Below are 26337 nucleotides of genomic sequence, written 5' to 3' on the forward strand. Positions count from 1 at the left end.
TATTAGCTCCCAGCTCAGCCCTATAGAGAATTCTTCCTCCAGCTTGCTTCCCCAGTGTCCCAGGCATCTTGTTCTTGCTATAAGCCCAGATACTTAACTAGCTAAGAATCTTGCACAACTTGTTGGGACCGGTATTTTCCCCTTGGTCTAATAGGAAAAACATGTTGTGCATGTGTTACAGTTTGGGCCAAGCGAGACAGGAACACACAGATTTTATGACCAGCAGCTCTGGTTTTAGCCTTAAACCACATGTATAGCATGACACATGGTGGTTTGGTATTGGTTATTAAATGTGATCATTCACAACTGACAAAGGGGTTGCTCACGGCTATTCTGATCAATGCGTAGCTTGGTTTAGTTATGAAAATACAGCTGATATATTAACTTTTCTGTTTATATCCAGCTTGAATATCAAGTTGTAGAGAGATATATTTGAAGTGATCAGCACAGGATAGAGAAGTGGGGAGACACACACACACACACACACACACACACACACACACACACACACACACACCTAGATAATAAATATGAAGGTTCTTGGGACATTGGAAAGTGAAACACAAAATGCAAGGGACAGTTCTCATTATTGTGACTAAAAGCTCTCTCCCTTCCTCTGCCTTCCCTATTACTGTTCTGCCACCCTGGTCACCTGGGGAAGACCCTGCATCTTCTCTAGCAATCCAATTTCCTTTGCTTCCTCCCCCGCTCCCAGTAGATATTAGTTGTGTCAGTTAAACCTCCTCCATGTTGCTCTCTCCCTTCTAATCATCCTGGTGGCTCTGCTCTCATTCAGATCCATACAACTCCTTTTCTTGGAGAAAATGGGCTCCAGTCTGTCCTTCCTGTAAACTCTCTTTTTTTGTTTGTTTTTAATTTTATTTTATTATGTTATGTTAGTCACCGTACATCATTAGTTTTTGATGTAGTGATCCAAGATTCATTTTTGTATAACACCCAGTGCTCCATGCAATATGTGCCCCTCCTTAATACCCATCACTGGGCTAACCCATCCCCCTACCCCCTCCCCTCTAGAACCCTTGGTTTGTTTCTCAGAGTCCATAGTCTCTCATGGTTCCTCTCTCCCTCCGATTTTCCCCCCTTCATTTTTCCCTTCCTTCTCCTGATGTCCTCCATGCTATTCCTTACGTTCCACAAATAAGTGAGACCATATGGTAATTCACTTTCTCTGCTTGACTTGTTTCACTTAGCATCATCTCCTCCAGTCCCGTCCATTTGGATGTAGAAGTTGGGTGTTCATCCTTTCTGATGGCTGAGTAATATTCCATCATATATATGGATCACATCTTCTTGATCCATTCATCTGCTGAAGGGCATCTCCGCTCTTTCCACAGTTTGGCTATTGCGGACATTGCTGCTATGAACATTGGGGTGCATATGGCCCTTCTTTTCACTACATCTGTGTCTTTGGGGTAAATACCCAGGAGTGCAATTGCGGGGTCAGGGGGTAGCTCTATTTTTAATTTTTTGAGGAACCTCCACACTGTTTTCCAAAGTGGTTGTACCAACTCTTGGCTGACCTATCAGAGGGGTCTCCTTGAAGAACAGTTCTGACATGCAATGTCCCTGTTTGAAAATCTTCTGTAACGTCCCCTTTGCCTACAATACAAAGTACAGGTTCTTGGCTCAGCATTCAAGGCCCAGAAATAGCCTGTCAAGCCTGCTTTCTCTCCCACTATGCTTCTTCATGCAAATGCTCCCAGCAAACTCTTCCTTGTTTTCTATCAAGCACCACACATTTCTGATTTCAATACCTTGACTGACTCTTATGTTTGCAATGCCCATATCCGCACCTCTGCCAGTAACGCCCATCTATTGCTACAAGTCTCAAGTCCCTGTAAAACGTAGACTCCTCCTGCCTGCAGTTTCCAGAACTGTCCAGCCAGAGGGATACCTGGTCTTCCTGGGAATTCCAAGGCACTTGTGACTTTCTACCTTGTGCTAGTAATTTCTGAGAGAAGTCCCTTCTCCTCTCTTGAGCCACACATGTGAGAACCAAGACTATGTCCAAGGCCTTGCTTTATATCTCTCCATTGCCAAGTCCATGGCCTGGCTTAGACAAGCACACAGGAAGTACTAGGAGAGCTGCAACAAAGGCCCTGTCTTTTAGAAGGCTCATGAATTTCCACAGGTCCTTGTAGCTATCCCATTGGACGAGATGGGTAAGGAATATGGCAAAATGTGATTCATCTCTACCCTTAAGAGAATGGTGCCCCAGGTCGGTCCTCTGACTAGAAAGCTGTGACTGCTTGCCTCTTTTGGCTGCCTGGGACTCAATCATTTATTCAAATATAACTAATGCTGGTCATTAAACACTGCACTCAACCCAGGAGAGTACAGGGAAATCAGTCAAACCTCCATCTCTTGGAACTCCAATGTCAGTGGAGGAAGGGACATCCATATAAGACACTTCAAACCCAAGGCCGCTCTGCGCAGCACTCTGGTGCTAGACAGGAAGGCGGGCAGATGGTGGGCAGCTTTCTCCCTGTAGTAAGCTTGGGAATGCTCTGCATTTGCCTGGTCCCTGCTTTGCAGCATATCTCCCTGGGGCAAGAGTGGCTACATAATTTGCAGGGCCGAGGGAAAAATAAAAATGCAGGGGCACTTGTTAAAAAATTATTTTTTAAAGATTTTATTTATTTATTTATTTGACACAGAGAGAGCTAGCAAGAGCAGGAACACAAGCAGGGGGAGTGGGAGAGGGAGAAGCAGGCTTCCCACCGAGCAGGGAGCCCGATGCAGGGCTTGATCCCAGGGCCCTGGGATCATGACCTGAGCCAAAGGCAGACACTTAACAACTGAGCCACCCAGGCACCCCATGTGTTCAAAAATTATTAAGAATTTCAAGAGGAGGACAGCAAAGCGTTAAACAAAGTGGGGCCCTTCTGCACAGGTCACAAGCCCTGAAGTTTGCCCTGCCCCAGGGCTAGGAAGCATGCACACAAGAGGCCTGAATATGTCCTGCAGTCTTTTCTTCTCCCTTGCACAGAGGCTGAAGGGAGGTTAGGTCCCAGTAAACTGGGTGGCACTGGGACATACACAGCTGCACACAGGCCAAAAACAAATATTTGTTGAGTGCCTACTCTGTGCCCAGAACTCATCTAGATTTCAGAGATATGGTGGAAAACCAAACAGACATGTTTTTTGGTTTGATTTGGTTTCTGTCACTGAGCTTATTCCAGTGGAGGAAACCCACTAGAAACAAGCTCACAAAGAAATGTCCAAGAATATCATCAGTTAGAGGATAGTGTTGTGGAGATGACAAAGCAGAGCGACGGGATAGGGATAGGGTGGTAGAGAGGGTGTATCAGGTTAGTTTGGTACAGCAAAGGCTGTCCAAGGAGCCTCCTGCTAAGATGCACGCAGCCCCTTCTAGAGCAACAGGTGAGGATGTTGCTAATATTTGGCATCAGCTTGACAGGCAAATCTCTGCAATCCTTTCCCCTCTCAAGTGAATCATGAGGGTCTGGGTGACAAAGAGGAAGTCCAAGGATGCTTGAGACTCTTCACTATCCCCACTGAATGGGAGCACTGACCCCCACCCTCATCCCCACCCCCAGTGCTTTCTCACTTCTTTTTCTGGCATGACTGAGAGTCGAGTCTCCAGAAAGATTTGGCCAGCCAGTCTTGGAGAGTTTTCTGAGGTCCCAGATGGTCCCTCTCAGACCCAGGCCCTAGGGCTAAACCTGGATCCACACTGAGTCAGTCATTGCCTCTCTGCAGTTAAGGGAAAGTGCTCCAGTGAATGCCTAGGCCTGGTCCTCTGTTGGTGGGTCCTTCCCTGCCCCCAAATACCTGAGAAACTGGCTTGTGTAGTAGCTCAGATCAGAGCTTGCTGGGAGAGACACACCTCCCCCCACCAAGTCTCTCTTCTTCCCCTGTGCCAAGGAAGGTACTCAACCAGCTTCCTTCGGATGCCCAGAGATGTACTCTGAGGGACTGGAAGGTCTGGAGTGAGGGTAGGGGAAATCTCAGAGGCCAGAAGACCTGGGGACGCAACAGGTGATAGGGGAGGGAGCCGAGGGCTGGAAGCCACAGTTTGATCCCGCGGTACGCTAGCGGACTGGAGAGATTCTATAAGGAGGCAGGAGCCCACCCAGTCCCCCATCTTGCCTAGCCGGGCCCAGTCTGTGGCCGCCCTCCCAGCCGCAGCCGCGGGCCTCCGGTTTCCCCTGCCTGGGGCCCGCGCCGCCAGCTCGCCTCTTCCTCCCTTTTCCCGTCCCCCGCCCCTGGCTGTCTGGCAGCGCTGCAGTCGTGGCGGCGGGGGGCGGGGGGCCTCGGTGACAGGGCCTCCTCCTCTACTCCCTCCGCCTTCCTTCCGCCCGCCCAAGCCTATCCACCCTACTCTCCGCAGCAGCGGCAAACAAGTCGTCGGAGATTTCCATCGGGGCTCAGGGGGCGGGGCCAAGGTGGGGGGCGCGGGGCGGGGCGGGGCGAGTGGGAGGAGTGGAAGTTGGAGCCCAACAAAACCCTGCACAACGCGCTCAGTGCGGCCAGACCGTGCGCAGCGACCTCCGCACAGGTGGTCGCGCCGGTCCCCACCACGATGTTAACCAAAGTTCTCCTGATCCTCCTGGGCATGTCCATAATCCTTCCGTCTAGGTGAGTCTCTATCCCGGGACCCAGGAGCCCTCTGTGCCCAGCTCCCTCTCCCCTGGAGCTAGGCCAGCTCCCCGGACCCCCGCGCCCCTGCGTTCCTCAAGCGCTGCGCCCACCTTTTCCCAGCCCCTGCGCAAGCTAGCTGGATCCCGGGTCCCCGGGACGCGCTGCCAGCCTCCAACCCGCTCCCTCTAGGATGGGCACCCCAGACCCCTGAAGGAGCGCCCAGGAAGCAAGCCGGGACGCCTGTTCCCTGGCCGCTCCGGTCCTCAGACTCCCGCTCTCCAAAACCACGGCGACGGCCGGGGGACACGAGCACGCTTCTCTCCGGGTCTTCAGTGGGAAGAAGCGAGTGGCCCGCGGGATGACCGACCAGCGTAGGCTTGTGCTTCTGAGGACTGGGGCAGACTTTGGGAAGGTGGCGCCCAGAAAGACGCTCGGGCTTGGGGAACGAAACTGCGCCTAAATGCTGGAGTGTTGGCTTGTGTGTCCTCTAATTCAAATTTCTTTTTCTGAGCGCCTACTAACTACCAGGCACTGTGCCAGATAACTCTGACTTTACTTGCTTCCCTTGCCGCCGCGTCTCTTGGTGCCAGTCCCAGGCGCTGGCCCCAATTTAGTCCAAGGATTCCCGCCCCAGTTATCCACCCCACTCCTCTCTGCCGCCAACCTCCCCTTTCCTCCTTCATCTCCCCCCCTCCCACCAGACACCCTGCTGGGTGTTGGGCTGACCAGAGCCTGAGGTCAGAGACTGTTACTCTCTGAGGTCTGAGGTTTGGGTCCTGGATTTCAATCCCCATCCCCTGTAACAAAGGCTAACAACAGGTTTCCCTTGAGCAGCCAGGTTCCTTCACACTTTCTTCTGGCCCTGAGACTTTGCTAGGAAGGTTGTTCCCTGAACTTCTGACTTTATAGAGTAGGAGATGACTGCTTCATATTTTTGAGACGGTTTCCATTCCAGAAGTCTCCATGGCACTGGGCTCCTGTCTTGCTTATCTGTTTTGGGGAGAGGGGAGATGGCTTCTCTCCTCACCCCAGAATGCTTAAGCTCTTCAGGGGAGGGGCTGTGGGGCTCCCTGCTGGCTCACCGGTGTCCTGGGGTGTGGGGGTTGGCCTCAGCAGGGGCTTGGCAAATATTTCTGAATGCGTGCTAGGAATTTCCAGCCATCCACATCCCTCCAGATATGAATTGAACTGTTTGGGAGAGCTGGCATGGGGTCTGGGAGTGGGGGCAGAAGGAAGCAGGAGGAGCAGGAAAAAAAAAAGAGCTGGGAGGAGGGGCTGTTGACATGGAAACTACCCTTCCAGTCCGCTGGAGTGGGTGGGGAGGCAAAGGCCAAGTAACTGGTGTTCAGACATTGTCAGCATGGCAACCCATGATGTCAGCAAGGAGCTGGAGGTGGCCTTGGGGTGTGTTGGCAAGGGCCACCTCAAACCAGGGAATCTTGCTCTGGTCCAAGCTCAGCCTCAAATGGTGGTGACTTTGGGCACAGCCCTTCCCCCAGGTGGGATTCAGTTTCTTCATCTGTAAGGTGAAAAAGAGGGCTGATTTGGGGGAAAAAACAACCCAGTGGGCCTCCTTCTAGAGCATTGCCAGTCCCGTCCTCCTCTCCTTCCCTCCTCCATGGTTAGTTGAAAGAGCATCCTCAGTAGTGGGGGGGGATGTGGAGTTTCAGCTCCATCTTGGACCATTGCATATAGAGGGATGTAAGTGCATGAAAAGGTCCCATGGAAAGATTCCACTAGTCCAGTACATGAGTGTTTTTCAAGATTTTATTATTTCTAGCCTTGAAAGGGGGCTTAATGGCTGGCTGAGGAAAGGTATGCAGTGTCAGCAGCTCCTTAACCTCAAGGATTCCTGGATGAGTGTGTTTGTTTTGTTTGTATTTTACTGGCAAATGCTGTAGAACTACAGCGACCTCAAGACCTTCTGATATCATTTTCATCGCAGACATAGTTTGGGAGCAGGGGGGCTTCAGTGGTCCCTGGGCTTTTGCTTGTTTGTTTACCCCTTGAACGTTGGGGCTCTTGTTGTTGGCTTCAGACATTTGGGTGGTCTTGGCTGGCAGTCCCAGTCCGGATTGTGCCATGCTCCTAGCCACGTCATTCATTTTGCAGGGTGTCAGGCCTCTGTTCTCCCTCTGCCCTCCAACAGTCAGAGGACTGGGGGGGGGGGGATGCCTCCGGGAAAGAGGACGTTTCTGCATGTGTTATTTGGAAATGGAAACTGCTTTTTCTCAGGCTCAGTTCTCCCCTTGCCCAGAGTGGGAATTAGCCACTTCAGACATGAGAAATGGCATAAATCTGGCACATCTGTATGCCAGTTAGGCAGTTCTAAGAGCTTGTAATGCCGCAGAAAAATGCGTTTTGCTGCACAAGTTGTCTGTGGTCTGCACCACAGAAACCTTGCCTATGTTGCTAGTCCTCTCCACTTAACCCCCACAAGCTTCACCATGTGCCCCCACCCGGTACACCCTCCTACCCAAAGGAAACCACTCTCCTGCTTTACAACATCATAGATTAATTTTGCTGAAGGTTTTTAAAAAGCTTTTAATTATAATTTTTTTCAAAGATACAGAAAAGTAGGGGGAACAATAAAGTGAAACCCTATGTACCCATAACCAGCCTCATTAATTACAAATTCGTGACCACAGTTAATTTCTCTGTCCCCCACCCACTCTCTATTTCAGCCTAAATTATTTTAAAGCAAATCTCAGACATCATATCATTTCCTATGCAATTATTTTAGTATGCATTTCTAGTCATAAGGACTCCAAACACATAATAAAATAACACTATTACACCAAAAATTTTAGAATAATTTTGTCATGGTGAAGAAACTATCCAGTCAGTGTTCAAATCTCCCTTGCTGTGTCATAAATGTTTTTTGTTTGTGTTTTAGTTTGCCTTTTGAAATCAGGATCCAAATAAGATCCATATATTAGCAGATTTTTATTAGCATTTTTATTTTTCAAAACAATTTTGTATTGAATTGGAACATATATGCAGAAAAGTACTCAAATCTTTAGTGTGTAGCTGGTGAGTTGTCAGAAAATGACCACACTGTTATCAATACACCCACATCAGGGACTAGAACGTGACCAGAACCTCAGAAGCCCCCTGAAGCCCACTTCCTCACTGCTTCCCAGCAAAAGTACCGGGACCCTAACTTCTAACACCATCCGTGAGTTTCATACATTGCCAGATGGCTTTTTAATTTTTTGTTTTATTTAATTTAATTCTTATTTTTTGGCTGTGGTGCATGGCTGTGGCATTCAGGCTGGACTTCAGTCGGCCATCTCTCCTGGATGACAGTCTCTGAGTAAAGGACTCCTGCCTTTTCTCAGTGCTCAGAGCTTCCCCTCATCCCTGGCCCCCAACTCCAAAGCAGTGAATACCAGAAAAGCAAAGAAATGCAGAATATTCCCACGGTGTCCTAGCTCTCTATGGGAGAGGCTATTCTGGCTTTCTGGAGCGTTTCTCAGCAATCCTGGCCCTCTGCCTGCCCATTTGCTCCCCGGCGGTGCTGGTCAGGCAGACTGGAGACCAGGGCTAGTAACGGCAGCTGATTGGCCAAAGCTCATATACCAATACCCTCTTCATCTTACACTGAGAAGTTCTTTTAAAATCTTGAGCTTGGTTTTGTTATTGGGATATTTTTAAAATAAAGAATTACCATAAAGGAAGGATAGTATGGGAAGTCCCCAAAAAGCAGCAAGATTTAGACGAAATTAACAAATATAATCTGTTACTAGCTCAAAATTTGCTGTTACCAGTCATTCTTTATGCCTTGGGATGCAGACTTACTTTGGTTTGCTTCTGTCCCAAAAGGCCTCAGCTGGGGTCCCTACAGAGTGGAGAACAGAGCTTCATTTTTTTGTTTGTTTGTTTGGTTTTTTGTTCTAGGAGCGAAGAACCTCATGTTGAATCAGAAAATGGACCCTCTGCCCATGAGGACGTCTATGGGCCCCAGCTCCAGGCTCCTGAAAAGAAGCTCCTCTTTGAGGAAACAACGCCCACCCTTACTGGTCCCCATCGCAGACTTGGGAAACTGCCAGCAGCCACTCACATTCTGAACAGCATCCTGAACAACTATGACCACAAACTGCGCCCTGGCATAGGTGGTGAGTAGCAGAACATAGTTCTTCCCCTCCTGGAGCAGGAGGTTGAGGGCAGAGGTGTGGATAATGGGTGTAGGGTATTGGTGACGGTGTCGTGCACATGGCCAGGAACATCTGCTGCTGACCTGTCAGGTAAGAGGTATCAACTCTCATCTCAGCAGTGCTCTTGACCTTGGTCTAGACTTTTTTTTTTCTTTTCTCCCCCTCAGTTTTTCTTTTTTTTCTTTTTTCCCCCTCAGTTCCATTGTGGTGTTTAAAGTTGCTTTATTATTTTTATTTTGAATGAAAGACTAGAAGATATGGTAAGATAAAATAAGATGAGTAGACTAGATGACTGACCTTCAAGGTATGTCCAGCTCTTAACAGTCTGTGCATTGGATCTTGCCATGAAAGAACAAAGAAAGAAATAGGTCTGGATGTTGAAACCATGTCTCTAGTCCTCACCCATCTCCCTGTTCTCCCCTCTGACCATACCCTCCCCTGTCCCTGCCCCTATTTGACACTTACTTCGGCCACGTCTGTTTCCTTTGCAGAAAAGCCCACTGTGGTCACTGTTGAGCTCTCTGTCAACACTCTTGGTCCTATCTCTATTCTGGACATGGTGAGTACTGATTTTTGATTGCAGTGTCTCGTAGCCCAGAGAGCTGACCCATGGGCCCTTTCACATACTTGTTTTTTCTGCTCTGTGTCTAAGAGTTTTGTGGTTTTGGTTTTGTTTTTGTTTTGGAGAGGGGATATTGTAACCAACACTGACTCTACTCTAGAAGGTGGGAAAAGGTAAGTCCCTTGCTGCCTGAAGAGGACTTTCAGAGTCCTGACCATATCTTCTAGTCTTCCATTCAAAATAAAAATAATAAAGCAACTTTAAACACCACAATGGAACTGCTCTTTTTTTCTGATAGTGATTTTTATAGATTTAAGTCTATAGTTACTAACTCTTGTTGTAAGACTGCTTCTCTCATTTCTCTTTCCTTTTCCATTACTATCATTCTAGTGTCAGGACCATCCTCAGTTAGCCTCTCTTATCTCTCCTTGGAATATGCAAAATTCAAGGTTTCTGCCTACCCCAGTCTACCTACTGACCCAGTAGCCTCCCGTGTGATGTGCCTCCTGTAGGTCTGACCTGGCTTAAAGCATGAAGTTCAACACCACACTTTAGTGGTCAAGGCCCTCCATGACTGGAGCCAACCCAGAGCTCTGATTTTATTTTTTTTCCACCCCTTTAGAGACCACATGCTCTAGTCACACTAGAGTATGGGTATTACCAAATCACCTTGTACCTTTGAGTCTTTGTTCAAGCTATTTCCTGTTTGGAATGCCATTGCTCCAATTTTCTACTTGTCATAATCTTATCCTTCAGGGTCTATCTCTAATGGCATCTTCTCTGACCTCCACAGCTATTAATTGTTCCCTTCGTACTCACACCACACTCCTCTCTTTGGGATTCAGATTTTTCTAGCTTGTATCATAGTTGTTTACCTGATCTTCCCTACCTCATTGTATTGTAATTATGTGCTCTTTATCTGCCTTGTTCTCCTGATTATGGTTTCCTTGGTGTCAAGGACTCAGTATATGTTAACTGAGCAAATGAATTATGAAAGATGTACTATAGAAGTCACTTTTTTTCCCTGATACCTAACAAGCCCAAGGAATACAGTCTAATAACTTAGCAGCCACTGAACCTGTCATGCAGCACAGAACTCGTGCAAAGAGGAGCCAACAACTCGATTTTCTTTGGCCAATAAAGTGTGGCTTTAACCTAGGCCAAGTGCCTTTAGAAGATGCCAAATACTCATGTGGTATTAAATTTCCCCCAAGAAGTCTGGTCTTTTACATATTTCCAAATAGTTCTTTAAAATTGTGGGAGTTCTCAGTTCTTGTACAGTCTACTTTTCCTTGGTAACACTGTGGAGTTTTGTATTTGGTAAGGAGGGAGTGTGTATCTCTCTCACACAACCAATGAACAGAGCATACTTGTCTCCTTGAACCCTCGTGACAGCTTATGGCAGGTAAGGCTGCCACTGGGATCTTCATTTTACGTTTGAAGCAACTGAGCCTCTCAGCAAGCATTCTGTTACAGAAGGAGTGTGGTTGGTTCAAAGAGAGTTCCTACACCCCTCAGCTAATCAGATGCTGCATAGAGCATAGGATTAGTTCTTAGGGAGAGAAACCCGAGCCCATAGCATGGAGATTTAAATCAAATGTTTCTACCAGTTTCCTGGTTAAATTTTTGAAACATCTAGCCTAAGCTTAGAAGGCAGTGACCAGTCTGGGAATAATTGCCCGTCATAGCATCAACAGTTGCTAAGGCTTTTTTGCTGTGATAATTGTTGCAAGCAATCCTAATTAAGCCAATTCCTTGACACTGAATTTCTAGAGTTTCAGCTGAGCTAAAAAAGATGTACAACCCAAGCTCCCTTGTCAAACTGGGGAAAAATTGAGCTGTTAGTTATCAGTTGCTGTGTAATGAATTTACAATTGGTATCTGGTTAAATAGAAATTAAATGCTCATTTGAAACACTGACATAGAGCAAGAGCACAGCATGCATGGATTGTGGAGGGAAGACTTCCCCTAGCTATAGTTCACATGGCCTAGGAATGAAGGAGGCTCCATAGGCCAAGTTGGAACTGCCAGCTACTTGGGACTGTAGAAACACTCTGAAGGCCACCTATGAAGGCTGGTGGGGCTGGCTGGAGCAGGGCTGGGGGCTTCCATTTGAATGGTAGTTAGGCTTTTTTCTGTCTGCTTCTCTGGACTACTCCAGGGAACCTTCTCAGTCTGGTAGGCTAGCTCCCAGCAATTTGGCAATGGCTCTCAACACCTCTTGGCCTAGGCAGCAAAGCCAAGCTTTCCCTTGAGGGCTCTACTGGCCTCTAAGCTGTAGGTTTCTGCTTGGTGTTCATTGTTTGATGCAAGATAACTCAGGAGAAAGACCTAGGGATTCTACAGGGGAAAATTGGACCTTGGTACCCAAATGGATTATTGGTGCAAGTGAAATAAGCACTAGAGAGGGAAATCAGTGAAGACCATCCCAGGGCAAGGTCATGGTAATGGTTTTCCGAGCATCAGAGTCAATATGCTGCCATTAGCTATTTGTGTGACTTTGGACAGGTCCTTTTCTCTCTGAGCCTCAGTTTCCCTACCTTTAAAGTAAAGGAAGTTGGGCTAGCCCTCAAGTTTCCCCCTTGGCCTAGTTCTGGCACTTGTTCTTCACACTACTTGCAATTCTATTACAGTCTGTTTTTTGCCCTTCAATACCAGTAGTGCAAACCTCTAGCTTCTCATGCTTCTTCCTATTAAACATCCTTCTTGTATCATATGACCTCACTGATATGAGGAATTCTTCATCTCAGGAAACAAACTGAGGGTTGCTGGAGTGGTGGGGTGTGGGAGGGAGGGGGTGGCTGGGTGATAGACATTGGGGTGGGTATGTGCTATGGTGAGCGTTGTGAATTGTGCAAGACTGTTGAATCACAGATCTGTACCTCTGAACCAAATAATGCAATATATGTTAAGAAACAAAAAAAGAAGAAGAAGGTAGCAGGAGGGGAAGAATGAAGGGGAGTAAGTCAGAGGGGGAGACGAACGATGAGAGATGATGGACTCTGAAAAACAAACTGAGGGTTCTAGAGGGGAGGGGGGTGGGGGGATGGGTTAGCCTGGTGATGGGTATTAAGGAGGGCACGTTGTGCGTGGAGCACTGGGTGTTATGCACAAACAATGAATCATGGAACACTACATCAAAAGCTAATGATGTAATGTATGGTGATTAACATAACAATAAAAGAATTATAAAAACATCCTTCTCAATGTTTAACAGACAGTTTATGGGATAGATAATATCATCTGGAGACCAAATAATCACAGGTATAGCTATGCATATGCACACACACATTCAGAGGTCAGGTGCCCTTGTTTAAAATGAAAAATAAAACAAAACAATTATTCAAAAAACATGAGACTAAATACACACTTCTCAAAGCACTTCATTTTAAAATATAAGTCTGAAGAATGAAGGATTGAGGTTAATTAACATTTGTGCTCCCCAAATAAACCCTAAAAGGGGAAACTTCATCATATACAACCAAACGTGTGTGTGTATTTGTAATGTTTAAGATGATTTTGAGTTGAAATCTTTGGTTTGCTATGGAAATGTGGAGGCTGAGAGGGTGTTAACCTGGCTGGAGTAATCCCATAACCCTACCAGGTAGTGGTGATGTGATGAGCCCAGCCTGCACAATTAAGTCACCATTGCCTGTCTGTTTCTAGATGAAATGTGTCTTCCCTGATTGTTGTTTATCTGGGAATGTTCCTTTCTTTTGGGAATACCTGGAACTAGAAAACTCCTACAGCCCAATTCATGTTGTCTTCCTCTGTGCAAATCTAAGTAGGTTCCTATCTGCTCAATAGACCCTTCACAGGACGGCATGAGAATACTCTTTGCCTGTACAGCTCTAGGTGTGTGCTTTTCTATCAATCCCACCAGGAATACACCATTGACATCACCTTCTGCCAGACCTGGTATGATGAACGCCTCCGTTACAATGGCAGCTTTGAGAGTTTTGTTCTTAATGGCAACATGGTGAGCCAGCTATGGATCCCAGACACCTTTTTTAGGAATTCTAAGAGGACTCAAGAGCATGTGATCACCATGCCCAACCAGATGGTTCGCATCCACAAGGATGGCAAAGTGTTGTACACAATTAGGTATGTCAAGCCTCTGGAATTACCTCTTGGGACTCTTTTTACCAAAGAACCATGGATATAGGTTTCATCCTGAATGATATTTCTAAGGGCCTTTCCAGCTTTGCTAGACCTTGAGCTCAACCCCCTCATGTATAGATACAGACACCAGCCCTCAAAATAGAAAGATTACCTAAGGCCACACACCAAGTTCATGGCAGAGCTGGGACTGGTACCCAGTTATTTGGCTCCCAGTCCACAGGTCCCCCTCTCCCCACTAGAGTACGACTGCATTGCCTGGACAATTCCATCCCAAGTGGGCACTGGATGTAAAGACACGTCCACGGTGGTGGAATTGTCCAGGCGGAGCAGCAACACAGCGGTTGGAAAGATACCTAAGAGCAGGCTGGACATTTGAATGTCTGGCAGGGGAAGGTTGTGTTATCGGTGGTATGAGGTGGGAAGGTGGTAGAGAGTGGGAGAATGTTGGCAAGTCCTGGAAGCTGGGATGGGTAAGAAACTAAAGCCCATCTAAATTGGTCCACACATTCCTCTGATGATGGAAACCAAAGTAGCCAGATACTTTCAAGCTGTTCTTCCTCTCTTTTTGTCTCTCCTTTGAGCTCTTTGTTTCAAATCCTACTGTTGCCACTCATTGGTGGTGGTCCCCTGGCCCAAGGTGGGTGGATACCTAAGTGCTCAGGGCCAGCCTAATGAGGCTCCTTTCTCCCTTCCAGGATGACCATTGATGCTGGATGTTTACTCCACATGCTCAAATTTCCAATGGATTCTCACTCTTGCCCTCTGTCTTTCTCTAGCTGTGAGTACCTTCTTAGGTCTCTGGGGCCCCAGAGTCATGCTGAGCCCCTTCTTTTTTCTCATCCTTGCCCTTTCCATTTTTCTGCCTCTGCTTTTCTCCTAAGATGGTGCCAGGTTTGCCCAGAGCCTCCTCATCTCCTTTCCTGCTGACAATACTGTGTTGCTTCACCTGGACCTCGTGTTGGGTTCTTCCCTCTTCCTTCCACTCCATCTCAAGTCAGTCACCCACCTCTGAAGTGTAATTCAAGTATGTCTGCTCCTCTCCATCTCCACTGTCAGTACCTTGGCTTAGGTCTTTGCCATCTTCCACTCGGGCTTTCACAACATCTTCACTTTAAAACCAAACATGTCCAGAACTAAATACATTGTCTCCTCCCAACCTCTACCCCCAAAACAAATGTGTTGCCTCTGTGTTCACATTTGTCTCATTGAAAGGCGCCATCAGCCACTCAGTTGTCCAAGCCAAGAACTTTGATGCTTCTTTCTCCATCACCTCCTACATCTAATCAATCAACACATCTTGTTGGTTTTCCCTCCTGAGTCTCTATTGATCCTATTTCTCTGCATTCTCACTGCCACAACTTTGATTCCTGCCTTCATTCATTTTATTGCGCCCAGATTCCTGCATTGGCCTCCCAAAACTTGTCTCCCTGTCAACAAGCCATCTTCATATAATGACCAGGGTGCCCTGGCTGAATCATCATCTAGACCAGTCATGTTTTAGCTTCAAATCCTCCCTGAACTGTGATGGATCAATTCCAAATTCCTTAGAATGACCGTCAAGGTACTTCATTAACTGGCCCCTATTACCCATTCCTGTATGCTTCATCCAGCCTCTGTGAGTTAGCCATCCTGAACTTTTGGCATTTCCATAATCCATCAGGCATTTTCACCTTTCTATGCATAGAACGCCCTCCTCACCCTTTCAGCCTCACCCATACAGAGAGTATTTTACTTAGCTTTTAAGATTTATTGGAAACGTTACCTACTCTATGAAATCTTTGTTAGGTGTGTCCCCAAGTGGTCTTTCCCTCCTCTGTTTTTCCACTGTCCCATGGGTGGAGGTTTCTCAGCACTTCCAACAATTACAGAAGTATACTTACTATCTTACTCAATAAAATGTGAATATTTGAGGGCAAGGCTCCTGCCTTGCTCATCTTTATATTTCCAGCACAGAGCCTGGTACTAAGGAATGCTCAGTAAATGTACGTACTGAATGGACTTCAACAATGAGGTAAGAGGGGCAAGGTCCCACAGCTGGTGAGGCCAGAGTCAGGACTCCAAGGCATTGCTCAGACTCCATGTTGGTGGAGACAGCTGGGCTTCCCAGTCTCACAGGACCCTCCTTCCCATGTTGCTTTACAGTTTCCTATCCTGAGAGTGAGATGATCTACAAATGGGAAGATTTCAAGCTTGAAATCAATGAGAAGAATTCCTGGAAGCTCTTTCAGTTTGATTTTACAGGAGTGACCAACACTACTGAAACTATCTCAACCCCAGCTGGTACGTGTGCCTTTGAAACCAGGGTTAGGCAGAGGCCCAGGGGGGTGGTAGGGATGACTGGACGTGGCCATCCATACATATAAATGTATGTAATCATCCCATGGAAATGTAGAACATGATTCCTGTCTTGTAAATGCTAAGCACTTACAACTGTTTGCAGAGGAAACTGAGACTTTGTAACTACATCTCAGTCTCATCTGCAAAGAAGTAAGTGCTTTGCCAAGTCCCTGAGATGGTAGGTAAGTAGTTAAAAGTTTTATTGCTGTCAGGATTTGCAACTAGCTTTGTCATGTAGACCCTTCAGTTTCTAGGTCTTTGTTACAACCGGCCTGTTTGGATGACTTTGGGGAATGGAGCTCATGTGAGTTCTCCATACCCAGAACCAATTCAAACTGGTTGAGTGGAAAACAAAGTTGGTCCTAATGGGAAGTGGAAGCTAGAGTTCTAAGCTCAGCTAGGTGAGGGCTGGGATAGTATGGGGGAAATTTCAGCAGTTACAATTGCTACTACATCAACGTTTATTTTAAAGAAGCAGCTCTAACAAACACAGATTCCTGTCAAAGCCTTCATGGTGGATTCAACATGGACATGGTGACCATTGGTTTTCTGACTTTGTACCTAACAAGGACTAAAGGGGAGGATCCTGGATCTTTTCAATGTCAGCTTCCAATCAGATATGAGTGTCTTTGCTTGTGTTCCTAGGTGATCTCAATGAGACTCTAAGGGACCTCCCCAGGATTGCTCCCAGAGCAGCCCTGGAAACCCTCTTCACATGTACTGACCAAGTCAGGGCAGTAGAGGCACTGCCCTCATCGTTTCCAGAATGCAGATGGAGCCAGTCACCCAACCAGCCATTTGCCATCGAAGGAGTCTTGTTTTGTTTCTGTGTGGCTAGGCAGAAAATCTGCTTTGCTGCACTTACAGAGTTGGTCACTGGGTGAGGAATAGCTCATGCTCATCTGGCTAGAGCTTTGCTTGCACAGTACTAGGCAGGGGCAGAGGGCTATTTTACAAATGCTTTTCTTTTTCTCAGGGTCTCTGGGTAAGCAGTTGTGCTACCTTTGACTTGGGATCCTTGCTCTTCTGCCAGCTAACCATGGGCCTGCCTCTTGCCTTGCTGCACCTCAGTTTTCCCAGACAGGTGGGGACCCATCATCAAAAGTGGCAGAAGAGACAAGGCCCAGGGGCTTTCAAGTCACTAGTGGTTCCGTTTAGTAGATGGTTGTGCATTGTTTCAAAATGGTGCCCTAGTGACTACAAAGCCCCAGAGCCAGCATCATCACCAAAGCAATGACAATAGGTAAGCACCAGCCCTCCTTGGGAGAGAGGAGGGTTCTTGGGGGAGAAGGAGGAGGGCTTCTTTCTCTTCTGCTACAGCCTAGTTGTTCTTTAATTATGCTTTCTCCAATATCATAGTTCTCTTTGAGGCTGGTCCCAAACTCTTCCCATCAGCCTCTGGGCAGTTCTTTCTATCTGAAGCAGATTTATGTACCAGCTCCGAAGGGTTCAGAATGCTGTGGTAGCTTGCTACTTTGGTCACCTTGGGCCTTGAACCAGAGAATCTCTGCTTCAGAAGGCTTCAGAGAGTGCAGCCTTGCCCCCAGTGAGTGAGTTAACTTTTCACTGGTGGCTATTGAGACTCTGATGGAGTCTTACCCATGATTAGGACTTCACTTTCTCACAAGGGAGATTCTTCCTTCTCTGGACAACTCTGTCCCTCAGAAAACTCCCTGTTCATCTGAAATTGGAATTTCTGGAACTCCTACCCTTTAGACCTAGTTATTTTTCCCTAGAACTACTGAACTTACGGTAAGCCCGGTCACTCTTCCATGGGGTCAACATTAAAGGACCAGTATTATGGTCCTAGTCCAGGGTCACAATCTTTCATAGACTCTGAAGTCTAGTTTCTTTTCCTTCTTGTTCTTCACAGATTAGGGTCCACTCATTCTTCTAATCCCAGTCCTCTGGACACAGTCTATTAAATTATGTTCCTCTAACAGCACAGAGACCAACTCTGGTCTGGCCAAATGAGAGATGAGCAGAAGCATCTTTAATTTTTTTTGGGGGGGGGGTTGTTTTGCTTGGCTTTGACTTTGGCTCCTCAGCCCCAGATACGTTTTTTCCCTTACCCATGCTCCTTTATTCCTCAGGAGTAAGAAATTATGTGTTAGTATCCTTCCCTCAGCTTTCAGAAACAAATTTCCATATCTTGACAGGTGGAGAAGGTTGTTCTTTGGCTGGAATAAATGAGATAAACATAGGAAAAGCTGATAGGATAATAAATCTTGCAACAAGAATATATATTTTGCAGGGAGTGGTTGTAGCTAAATAGGGCTGTTTTAAATTGCAGTCAAGACCTCAGGGCAAGAGAACTAAGAACTTGGTAAATACATTCTGGCCAGTAGGCAAGTGTGAGTGGTTCCTGCAGCAGCCCTGGGGGAGGAGTTCTATCCCCACAGTTACTACTCTGAATACAGATATTCCACTGACCCCAGGCCACATCCTTACCTTTTTCCAGAGAACTCTTACCCTTTAAGTGTCAGTGCTGCCAAAGTGAGTAAGAAAGGCTGCTCTTCTTGTTTAGCTCCAACATACCTAGACCTGCTATGCAGGTGATCTACTTTCCAAAATAAGAGGACATGTGGACATGTTAGTGTTCTGGTCTGCTTTACCAAGCTATTGCCAGGCAGTAGCAAGAGTCACTGAGCATCTGCTAAGTTCTAGCCCATGCTGGGCTTGGATAGGCAAGAGGCAAGCCACAGGGCTTACATGAGAGATTTAAAAAGCCCACCTAACTCAAAGCCAAGGAATTTTACAGCACCATTTAGGTAGAAGTTTGGAATTTAGCTTCACTAAGGAACCAGAATTTGAGCTATCACAAACCCTATGTGATGTTGAAAATAAAATGGAAGTTTCTGGGCTGAGGAAAGCCCCCAGAGTCTCTGGGGTCATGATGAGAACACAGAGTGTTTGGGATGAGTGTGTCAGAATATAAGGCATCGTGAAGGGTCTAATAGAAGGTGCCAACTAGAGATGTAGGTTTTCATTAGGTACTATAAGAGCCATCACTGTATAGGAGAAGAAACAACATCAAGGACATGATGCCCCAATTTTCACTTTCAGCTAATTCTTCTATTTTCTTGAAATATTCAGTTTGGATTAGGGTAATAGACTAAGGACAGGCAGTCTAGGTTTTGGATATTGGTGAACATAGGCAAGCCATCTCAGGGAATCTGAGAGTGTATGGGATTAGCTTACAGGAAGGTGTGTGTGTTCGCATGTGTGTGTATAAGATGTCAGTCAGTTGGAGCCAGGTCATGGTGGGCCTTTAGTGTCAGGTTAGAGTGTGCATTTGATTCTATAGCTGTTGTGGAATAGGGAACCATCAGAGGTTTGGGATGAGCAAGTGATTTCTTTTAGCTTTTGATACAACAGTGCTAACTAAAGCATTTTACCAGCACACAAATGAATAGGAAGGAGGCCAAATGGATTCTGTGCTTCCCCCACCACAGCACAAAGCACTCTTGGTTTATTCCCTGAGAGTATACATTGTAAAGGCCAGTAGTGCATGTGTCAGGCTATGATTCTGCAGATTAGATATGGCACCTTAATGGATGTGAAGGTCTCTGTCATCCATCTGGACAGTAGCTGTGTGGTCCTGATACCTAGAGGGCTAACTGATTTTTTTCACTTTCATCTTACACTTCTGCCACTCTCAGAAAACAGACACTGGGTGTGGGGCAGTGGGCTGAGAAAGAAGCGATGAGGTTTCTGGCCTTGGCTTAGCTCTTAACTGACCATGGGTCTTGCAATGAGTCTCCTCTCTGGGTTTCTTCTGATTCTCTGTATAAGGCACTGGAATAATGTGCCTCTATCTTAGGACTGTGGTGTGGAGCCCATGAGCTGAACAAGACCCTTAATGTGTTTGTCCTATCTGGGGGAGACCCTCATGTCGGTGCTGTAATGAAGTGGTATTTTTTATGTCTTCCAGGTGATTTCATGGTCATGACGCTTTTCTTCAGTGTGAGCAGGCGGTTTGGCTTTGTAGCCTTTCAAAACTATGTCCCTTCTTCTGTGACCACAATGCTCTCCTGGGTTTCCTTTTGGATCAAGAAAGACTCTGCTCCAGCCAGGACCTCTTTAGGTAAGTGGGCAATACATACAAATGGGCACAGAATTGCTTTCTCAAGGGTCCTTTCAGCAGTGTAATATATGGATCGGTAGCTGAGCCCACCTCTACTACTGTGCTTTCACAGGAATAACCTCTGTACTCACCATGACCACACTGGGCACATTTTCCCGTAAGAATTTCCCACGTGTCTCCTATATCACAGCCTTGGATTTCTATATTGCCATCTGCTTCGTCTTTTGCTTCTGTGCTCTGATGGAGTTTGCTGTGCTCAACTTTCTGACCTACAACCGGATGAAACCCCGTGCTTCTCTAAAACTTCGCCATGTATGACCTGGGTATGGGAGTGGTGGCAAGCTTTTGGAGTGTGGAGGCATGCAAGTGAGGGCACTAGGACTAATGGCACATGGATGGCCAGTTCACCAAGTGATGGGGTGGGGAACCTGAAGTTGGTGGCAGAGTTGAATAAACTTTTTGATGTCATGCTGGGAATGAGGGGGGTAGTCAAAAAACAGTATGCCAAGGACAGAACCTCCAGAAACCTTGGGGCAGCACCTAAACTTGATTCATCTTTGACTTTTCCCACTTCTTTACTTCTCCATTTCAGCCACCTATTCGTGCCCATGCCCTTACCCCTCCCTGTGCCCGTGCCCACCAGCATCCAGAAGCTTTTGTGTGCCAGATCGAAGACTCTGAAGAGAGTGATGGAGAGGAGGGTCCATCTTGCCCAGCTCAGCAGTTTCTCAGCCGAGATACCATCCAGAGCCCTGGTGGTTGCTGCAAGTGGTGCAAGAAGTACTTCTGCGTGGTTCCCAGTTGTGAGGGCAGTATCTGGCAACAGGGCCGCCTCTTCATCCACATCTACCGCCTGGATAACTACTCACGAGTTGTTTTCCCAGTGACCTTCTTCTTCTTCAATGTGCTCTACTGGCTTGTTTGCCTTAACTTGTAGGTGCCAACTGGTACCCTGTGGGCAGCCTCCCCAGTTCCCAAGGAGGTCCCACAGCCCCTGTCAAGGGAGTCAGAGGAAAGCAGCAGCAGCAACAGGAGCAACAAGGGAGTGTCTTTCCTTCCCCATTCCCCAAATACAAGCCTGAATAGAATTGCTCTTTGCTGGCCCTCTCCCCTACCTGGCCCATTCACTGACTCTCCATGGCAGTCCATTTCAAGTAAAATGGCCCACCTCTCTATTCCTCAAGGGGCATTAATGATGTTCAGGCTTAAATATTGCAGGCTGTCAGTGACTAGCTCCCTAAGACCGTGCCCATGTATGAGTAGGTTAGCTATCTCCCAGTGCCGATACCCACTGCCTTTTTCCAGAAACAATACTGCCTTTGTGGTGCTCCAGGCCCAGCTCTGGCCTCAGCCTCAAAGTGCATAGACCAGCTGCTTGCCTGTTCCTGACATTTCCTTAAAATGTTGGGCAGCAGTGTAAAGGGGAAGGGGACCTTAGTCCTTAGATCAGATTATGATATTCTTGGTTTTGTCTTCCTGCCCTCCCTTCCCCTGCAGATAGACACTGGTATTATACTTTTAGGAGGAAAGGAGCCAGCAATTGAGCCTCTTTGGAATAGTATCTCCCTCTGCTGCTGTGCCATCTCCTCCCCCGACCCTCACCTCCATCCCTTATCTGCACTACAAATTCAATGCCTTGCATCCATTGGGTATCTATTTTTGTGTGTGATAATAGTAATGACTCCCTGCTTTGTATGCTACCTTCTTCCTCCTCCTTGACCCCTGTGACGTTTTCTGTAACTTCCCCAGTGGTTTTCCCAGCCCCGACCCAGGTGCTAAGCCATGGTCACTTCTTGGGGCCAAGAAACTAAGAGAACTTTGCTTTGCAGTGGACATTACTGGCACAGATTGGTGCCCTCTAAAGGCACACACATAATAGTTTTGCCAATTCCTTGGCCCCTGGACCCATGAGCCAGTCCACTCTTATCCTGGGGCACTCACAATCACAATCAATGAATTGAATTCCCTTAAATTTGTATAGCACTTTACCTTTTGCAAAGCACTTTTGACAAATTATTTCTATTTTGAGCCTCATCATAGCCCTGTGATATATTCAGGGCAGGATTCTTATCCCCATTTTGCAGATGAGAACCCTGAGGCACAGATTTCTGTGGCACTGTGGATCTCACTGGAAACTACTCAGGAGCCCACTGTCACCTTCTAGACCACATGACAGGGCTAGGCAGCTCTGTTCACCATGATTTGATTCTATAGCCTCTGCTGGCACCCCAGTGGCAAGGCCCAGAGTGGCAGCCTCTCTTCAGCATTGTCCTGCTCAATTCCTGGGCCCCCAAGACCGAAACTCTCCTGGCTCTGGTAACCCAGTGAGGTGAATTTGGACACGCCCCAATGCTTGTATATGCTGAATGAAATCTGTGTCTGTATTTTACTGGGGGGTGGGGTGGGTGGGTAAGGTAGGGAGATACATCTGCTTTTTGTCACCATCACTTGAAAAGGGGAAATGTATCAATAAATATATCAGCAAAGCATGAAGGTGTGGCTGGTTTCTTAGGCATTCAAGTTTGTCCTCAGTTCAGGATTTAAATCTTAAATCAATGACCCAATTATGTCTGCTCCCCTCTCCCATCCATGACTCCCAGACTTACCAAGCATGTACAATGTACCCTCTGTCAGTGGAAAACCGAAGGGAAGAGAGTGACCAAATGGTGGCCCCCTTTTACTGATTCCCTTACTTGCTCCTATACCCCTGCTTCCCTCCATGTCCTTTTTGCTTTGTCCATTGCTCTAACCTCACCTAGTCAGAAAGCTAGAAGTTTCCTGGAGATTATCAGACTCGGAACACTCCTCCCCCACTGCCATCATGTAAAGATGGAGATGCTGAGGCCCAGAGAGGAATATCTACTGTCACACAAGCAGATAGTGAAGTGGAACCAGATCCCAGGAATCCTAATAACTTGTTTTGGCTGTGAGTAAGTCTGGAGAGCTTGGTCAATCCACCTTTCAAATGAAAACTCTATAAAGGTATATTAGGGAGTATTGGCCCTGGCAACCTGTGATACATCTAACTCTAAGGGAACTCAGAAGCAATAACAAGAACCAAGGAGGAGACAAAAATGACATGTGAACAGCCAAATTCTTGCTGTGAAGTTCTTGAAATGATGCTCAAACACTTTCCCTGTAAGAAAGCCACATGCTTTTACTGTGAATTTTCTGATGCCCTAATCCATGGCAAAGTACAAACAATAATTTAGAACAAGGAAAATAGTTCCTCACTTTCACTTAACTGGAAAGATTCAGGAAAAAAAAGTAGCCAGGAAATAGAAATAGTACAAAACAGATTCCTTAATCACACTACAATAGAGCTAAGAAATAATAAAATTCCTGCCATTTATAAATTTTAAAAAGCTCATACAAATATTTCTTCAAAAAATAATATGAAATTGGGTGCATAATATCTAAAAAATAAAATTAATGAAAAAATTTTACATAGTAAAACACATGGGATGTAGCCAACACTGCACTCAGAAAAATTCATAATTTAAGCATTTCCAGTACTAAACACAATGCATGAAAAATGAGTTAAGTGTTGAAACTTAGAAATTGAAGAAAGGATAAAAACACACCTTAGAAAAGATTTGGGAAAAGAGGAATTTTTAAAATAAATAGTGTAAGGGGAATCATTTAAAAAACAATAAATAAAACTGAGTCTCTAACTCTTTATGTCAAAATTACAGATAAATAAAAAATTTATAAACTTTTTAGGGAAACCATAAGACAATATGTGTGAGTATGTTTATAATCTTGGGATGGAAAAGGCTTTTCTAAACATAACATAAAACACCAGAAACTATAAAGGAAAATATTGAAAAATCATCTCATACTAAAAAATAGCAATAACTAAAACAAAAGCAAAAAACACACTGTTACTTGTTAGTTCTTCTGGGAAGCAGACTCCAAAACTGAGATTAACATGCAGGAGGTTGGTTAGGGAGTGTTTTTGTTTTTTTCTTTTAATTTGTTTATTTGTTTTTATTTTTTTAAATTAACATATAATGTATTATTTGTTTCAGGGGTATAGGTCTGTGATTCATCAGGTTTTCTTTTTCTTTTCTCCCTTTTTTTTATTATGTTCAGTTAGCCAACATACAGTACATCATAAGTTTTTGTTGTAGTGTTCAACGATTCATTAGTTGTGTATAACACCTAGTGCTCCTCACATCACATGCCCTCCTTAATACCTATCACCCAGTGACCCCATCCCCCCTCCTTCTGTAACCCTCAGTTTTCTTCCTGGAGTCCAGTCTCTCATGGTTTGTCTCCCTTTCTGATTTCTTCCCATTCCGTTTTCCCTCCTTTCCCCAGTGGTCCTCTGCTCTATCAGTCTTATATGATACATAGTGCTCATTACAACACATACCCTCCCCAATGTCCATCACCCAGTTACCCCATCCCCTCACCCCCCTCCCTTCCAGCAACCCTCAGTTTGTTTCCTAAGATTAAGACTCTCTTATGGTTTGTCTTAGGGAGTGGCTTTAAGGTCAATGTCCATTGTGGGGGAGTGAAGTGAACAACAAGGCTGGGCAGAGAAGAGATTGGTCTGCAATACTAAGGGCCTCTGTTGAGCACACAGGAAGCTCTGATGTTGGGATGGGCCTTCCAAATTGTTACAAATCAGGGCAATGGTGTTGGCCCTTAATACTTATTCACTTGTTGGATGTGAGCATAAACTTGGAAGGACATGAACTCAAGTATGTCTGGAGAAGGATTCACTTGAAGCCTGACAGCCTCCAACAATCTCAGCAGCTGGAGAAACAAGAGCTTCTGTGCCAAGGGAGCAGGGATGTAGAAAGTGTTGGCAGCACCTACTATATAGTTCATTCCTCTCCTTGGTCAGGCTCATTTGCTTCATATAGATAAATTCTGCAGCAATTATCCCATGGTTATAGTGAGCTTCTTTTCCTGAGGAAAACGTAGTATCAGTGAAATACACTATAGCACCTGCCACTGAAGCTGGTTTTAGGGCCCTCTAACTGTCCTGCACTACCCATTCTAGATTTACCTTTACTCTCAGCTAGTATCTCTGCTGATCTCAGTATCTTATCTGGTGCAGTGACTAAAATCTTCATCCTTGAAGTCTGAGACTCTGGACACTTTGCCTTTCTCAGGCCATGGCTGGAAGACTTGTCATTTCCAGGGGCTATCTAAGTGGGTCACCTAGACACCAAATCTATTCTTACCTGACCCCATTGTATAGCAATACCCCTCTCCTCCTAATGATTAGAGTCAATTTCCCCTATTATGATGCTGACTTGTTTTCTTTTGGCTGGTGCTAAAAGTAACCAGGCAACAACCACAGATTAAAATTTAATGGGGCTCCTGTGTGTCTCCTAGTGAAGGCACTTGGAATTTTAGAGTCAAGAACTCCAAACCTGCAGAACACAGAATTATGAGTATGGGAAACACAAATATCCCAAGTAGGTCACTGGGACTAATGACAAAACAACTCCTACTCCCATTCCCAAACTAATATATTCTTCTATATAACACTGACTTAAGATGTCACTGATTTAGGATATATAATGCTTTTTCATGGATGACGGCCCATCCTCTCATGGTATCATCTCCAAACTGGCACTTCAGCTGTGCCTTCAACATACCATTTCATCACTCTGGCCAGCACCTTTTCAGTGGTGCAGTATATAATAGAATCTCAGGCCATGTGCTCAGTATTGGACTCCTTTGGCCAGAAAGTGGATCTCTGGGTCCAATCCAGTGTTTTAGATAAAATCCTGTCTCAGTAGATCAACAGCCTATGCTCTTAAATAGTGGTGCTGGCTGAGGCCCTCCGGAACAGAAAGGCAAACTCATATTCAGAAATTGTGTTGATTACTGTCAAGATGAATCATTGCCCCACACAGTTTTGAAGAGGCTTAATGTAGTCAACTTGCCCCCAAGTCACTTTTGGTTTTCTTCAAGAATGGTGATATATTGGAGACTCACTACTGGTCTCTGTTGTGGGCAAGGTCAATAGCTAAAACAGCCTTAGTGAGTAGGTGACCATGCTGTTGTGTCCACATATAACCTCAACTCTGCCACTGTGATAGGTTTGAAAAATATAGTAAATAAAAATCCATGACATCCAGTTAAGTTTGAATTTTAGATAAGCACCAAATAAATTTCAGCATAAGTTGCTTCATTTGAAGTTATACTGTCCCTAGGCTGCTCCCAGCCAAAGATTGAGCACAGGGGTTACTAGAGTATGGACACTTCTGCCAAATGTAGAGGGACTCCTCCAAAAAGCAATCTGTACCAGAGCTTCCCATAAACCTGGCTGAGACTTCATCAAACCTGCTTTGCAGTCCGAGGGTCTTCTTCCTATTCCTCCTTGATTCTCCCTCTTCTTTCAGGTGTCAGACCTCATTCCCATCTAAAGGTTTCTCCAGGCTATTCCTGCTCCTTCTTTCTTTAGCTTTTTCACCATCTGG

The 26337-nt window shown here is 45.9% G+C and overlaps 1 protein-coding gene across 1 annotated transcript; it reads left to right on the top strand.

Moving 5' to 3' along the window:
* The first annotated feature begins 4491 nt into the window (after positions 1–4491).
* GABRE (gamma-aminobutyric acid type A receptor subunit epsilon) lies at positions 4492–22333 on the top strand. Its single transcript, XM_027609628.1, has 9 exons — positions 4492–4623; positions 8527–8744; positions 9275–9342; positions 13229–13449; positions 14163–14245; positions 15610–15747; positions 19739–19891; positions 20004–20203; positions 20484–22333. The coding sequence occupies exons 1-9, from the start codon at positions 4568–4570 to the stop codon at positions 20826–20828; spliced, it is 1482 nt and encodes a 493-aa protein (XP_027465429.1). The 5' UTR covers positions 4492–4567; the 3' UTR covers positions 20829–22333.
* The last annotated feature ends 4004 nt before the right edge of the window (positions 22334–26337 follow it).

Source organism: Zalophus californianus, chromosome X, assembly GCF_009762305.2.
Source record: "Zalophus californianus isolate mZalCal1 chromosome X, mZalCal1.pri.v2, whole genome shotgun sequence".
Taxonomy (NCBI): Eukaryota; Metazoa; Chordata; class Mammalia; order Carnivora; family Otariidae; genus Zalophus; species Zalophus californianus.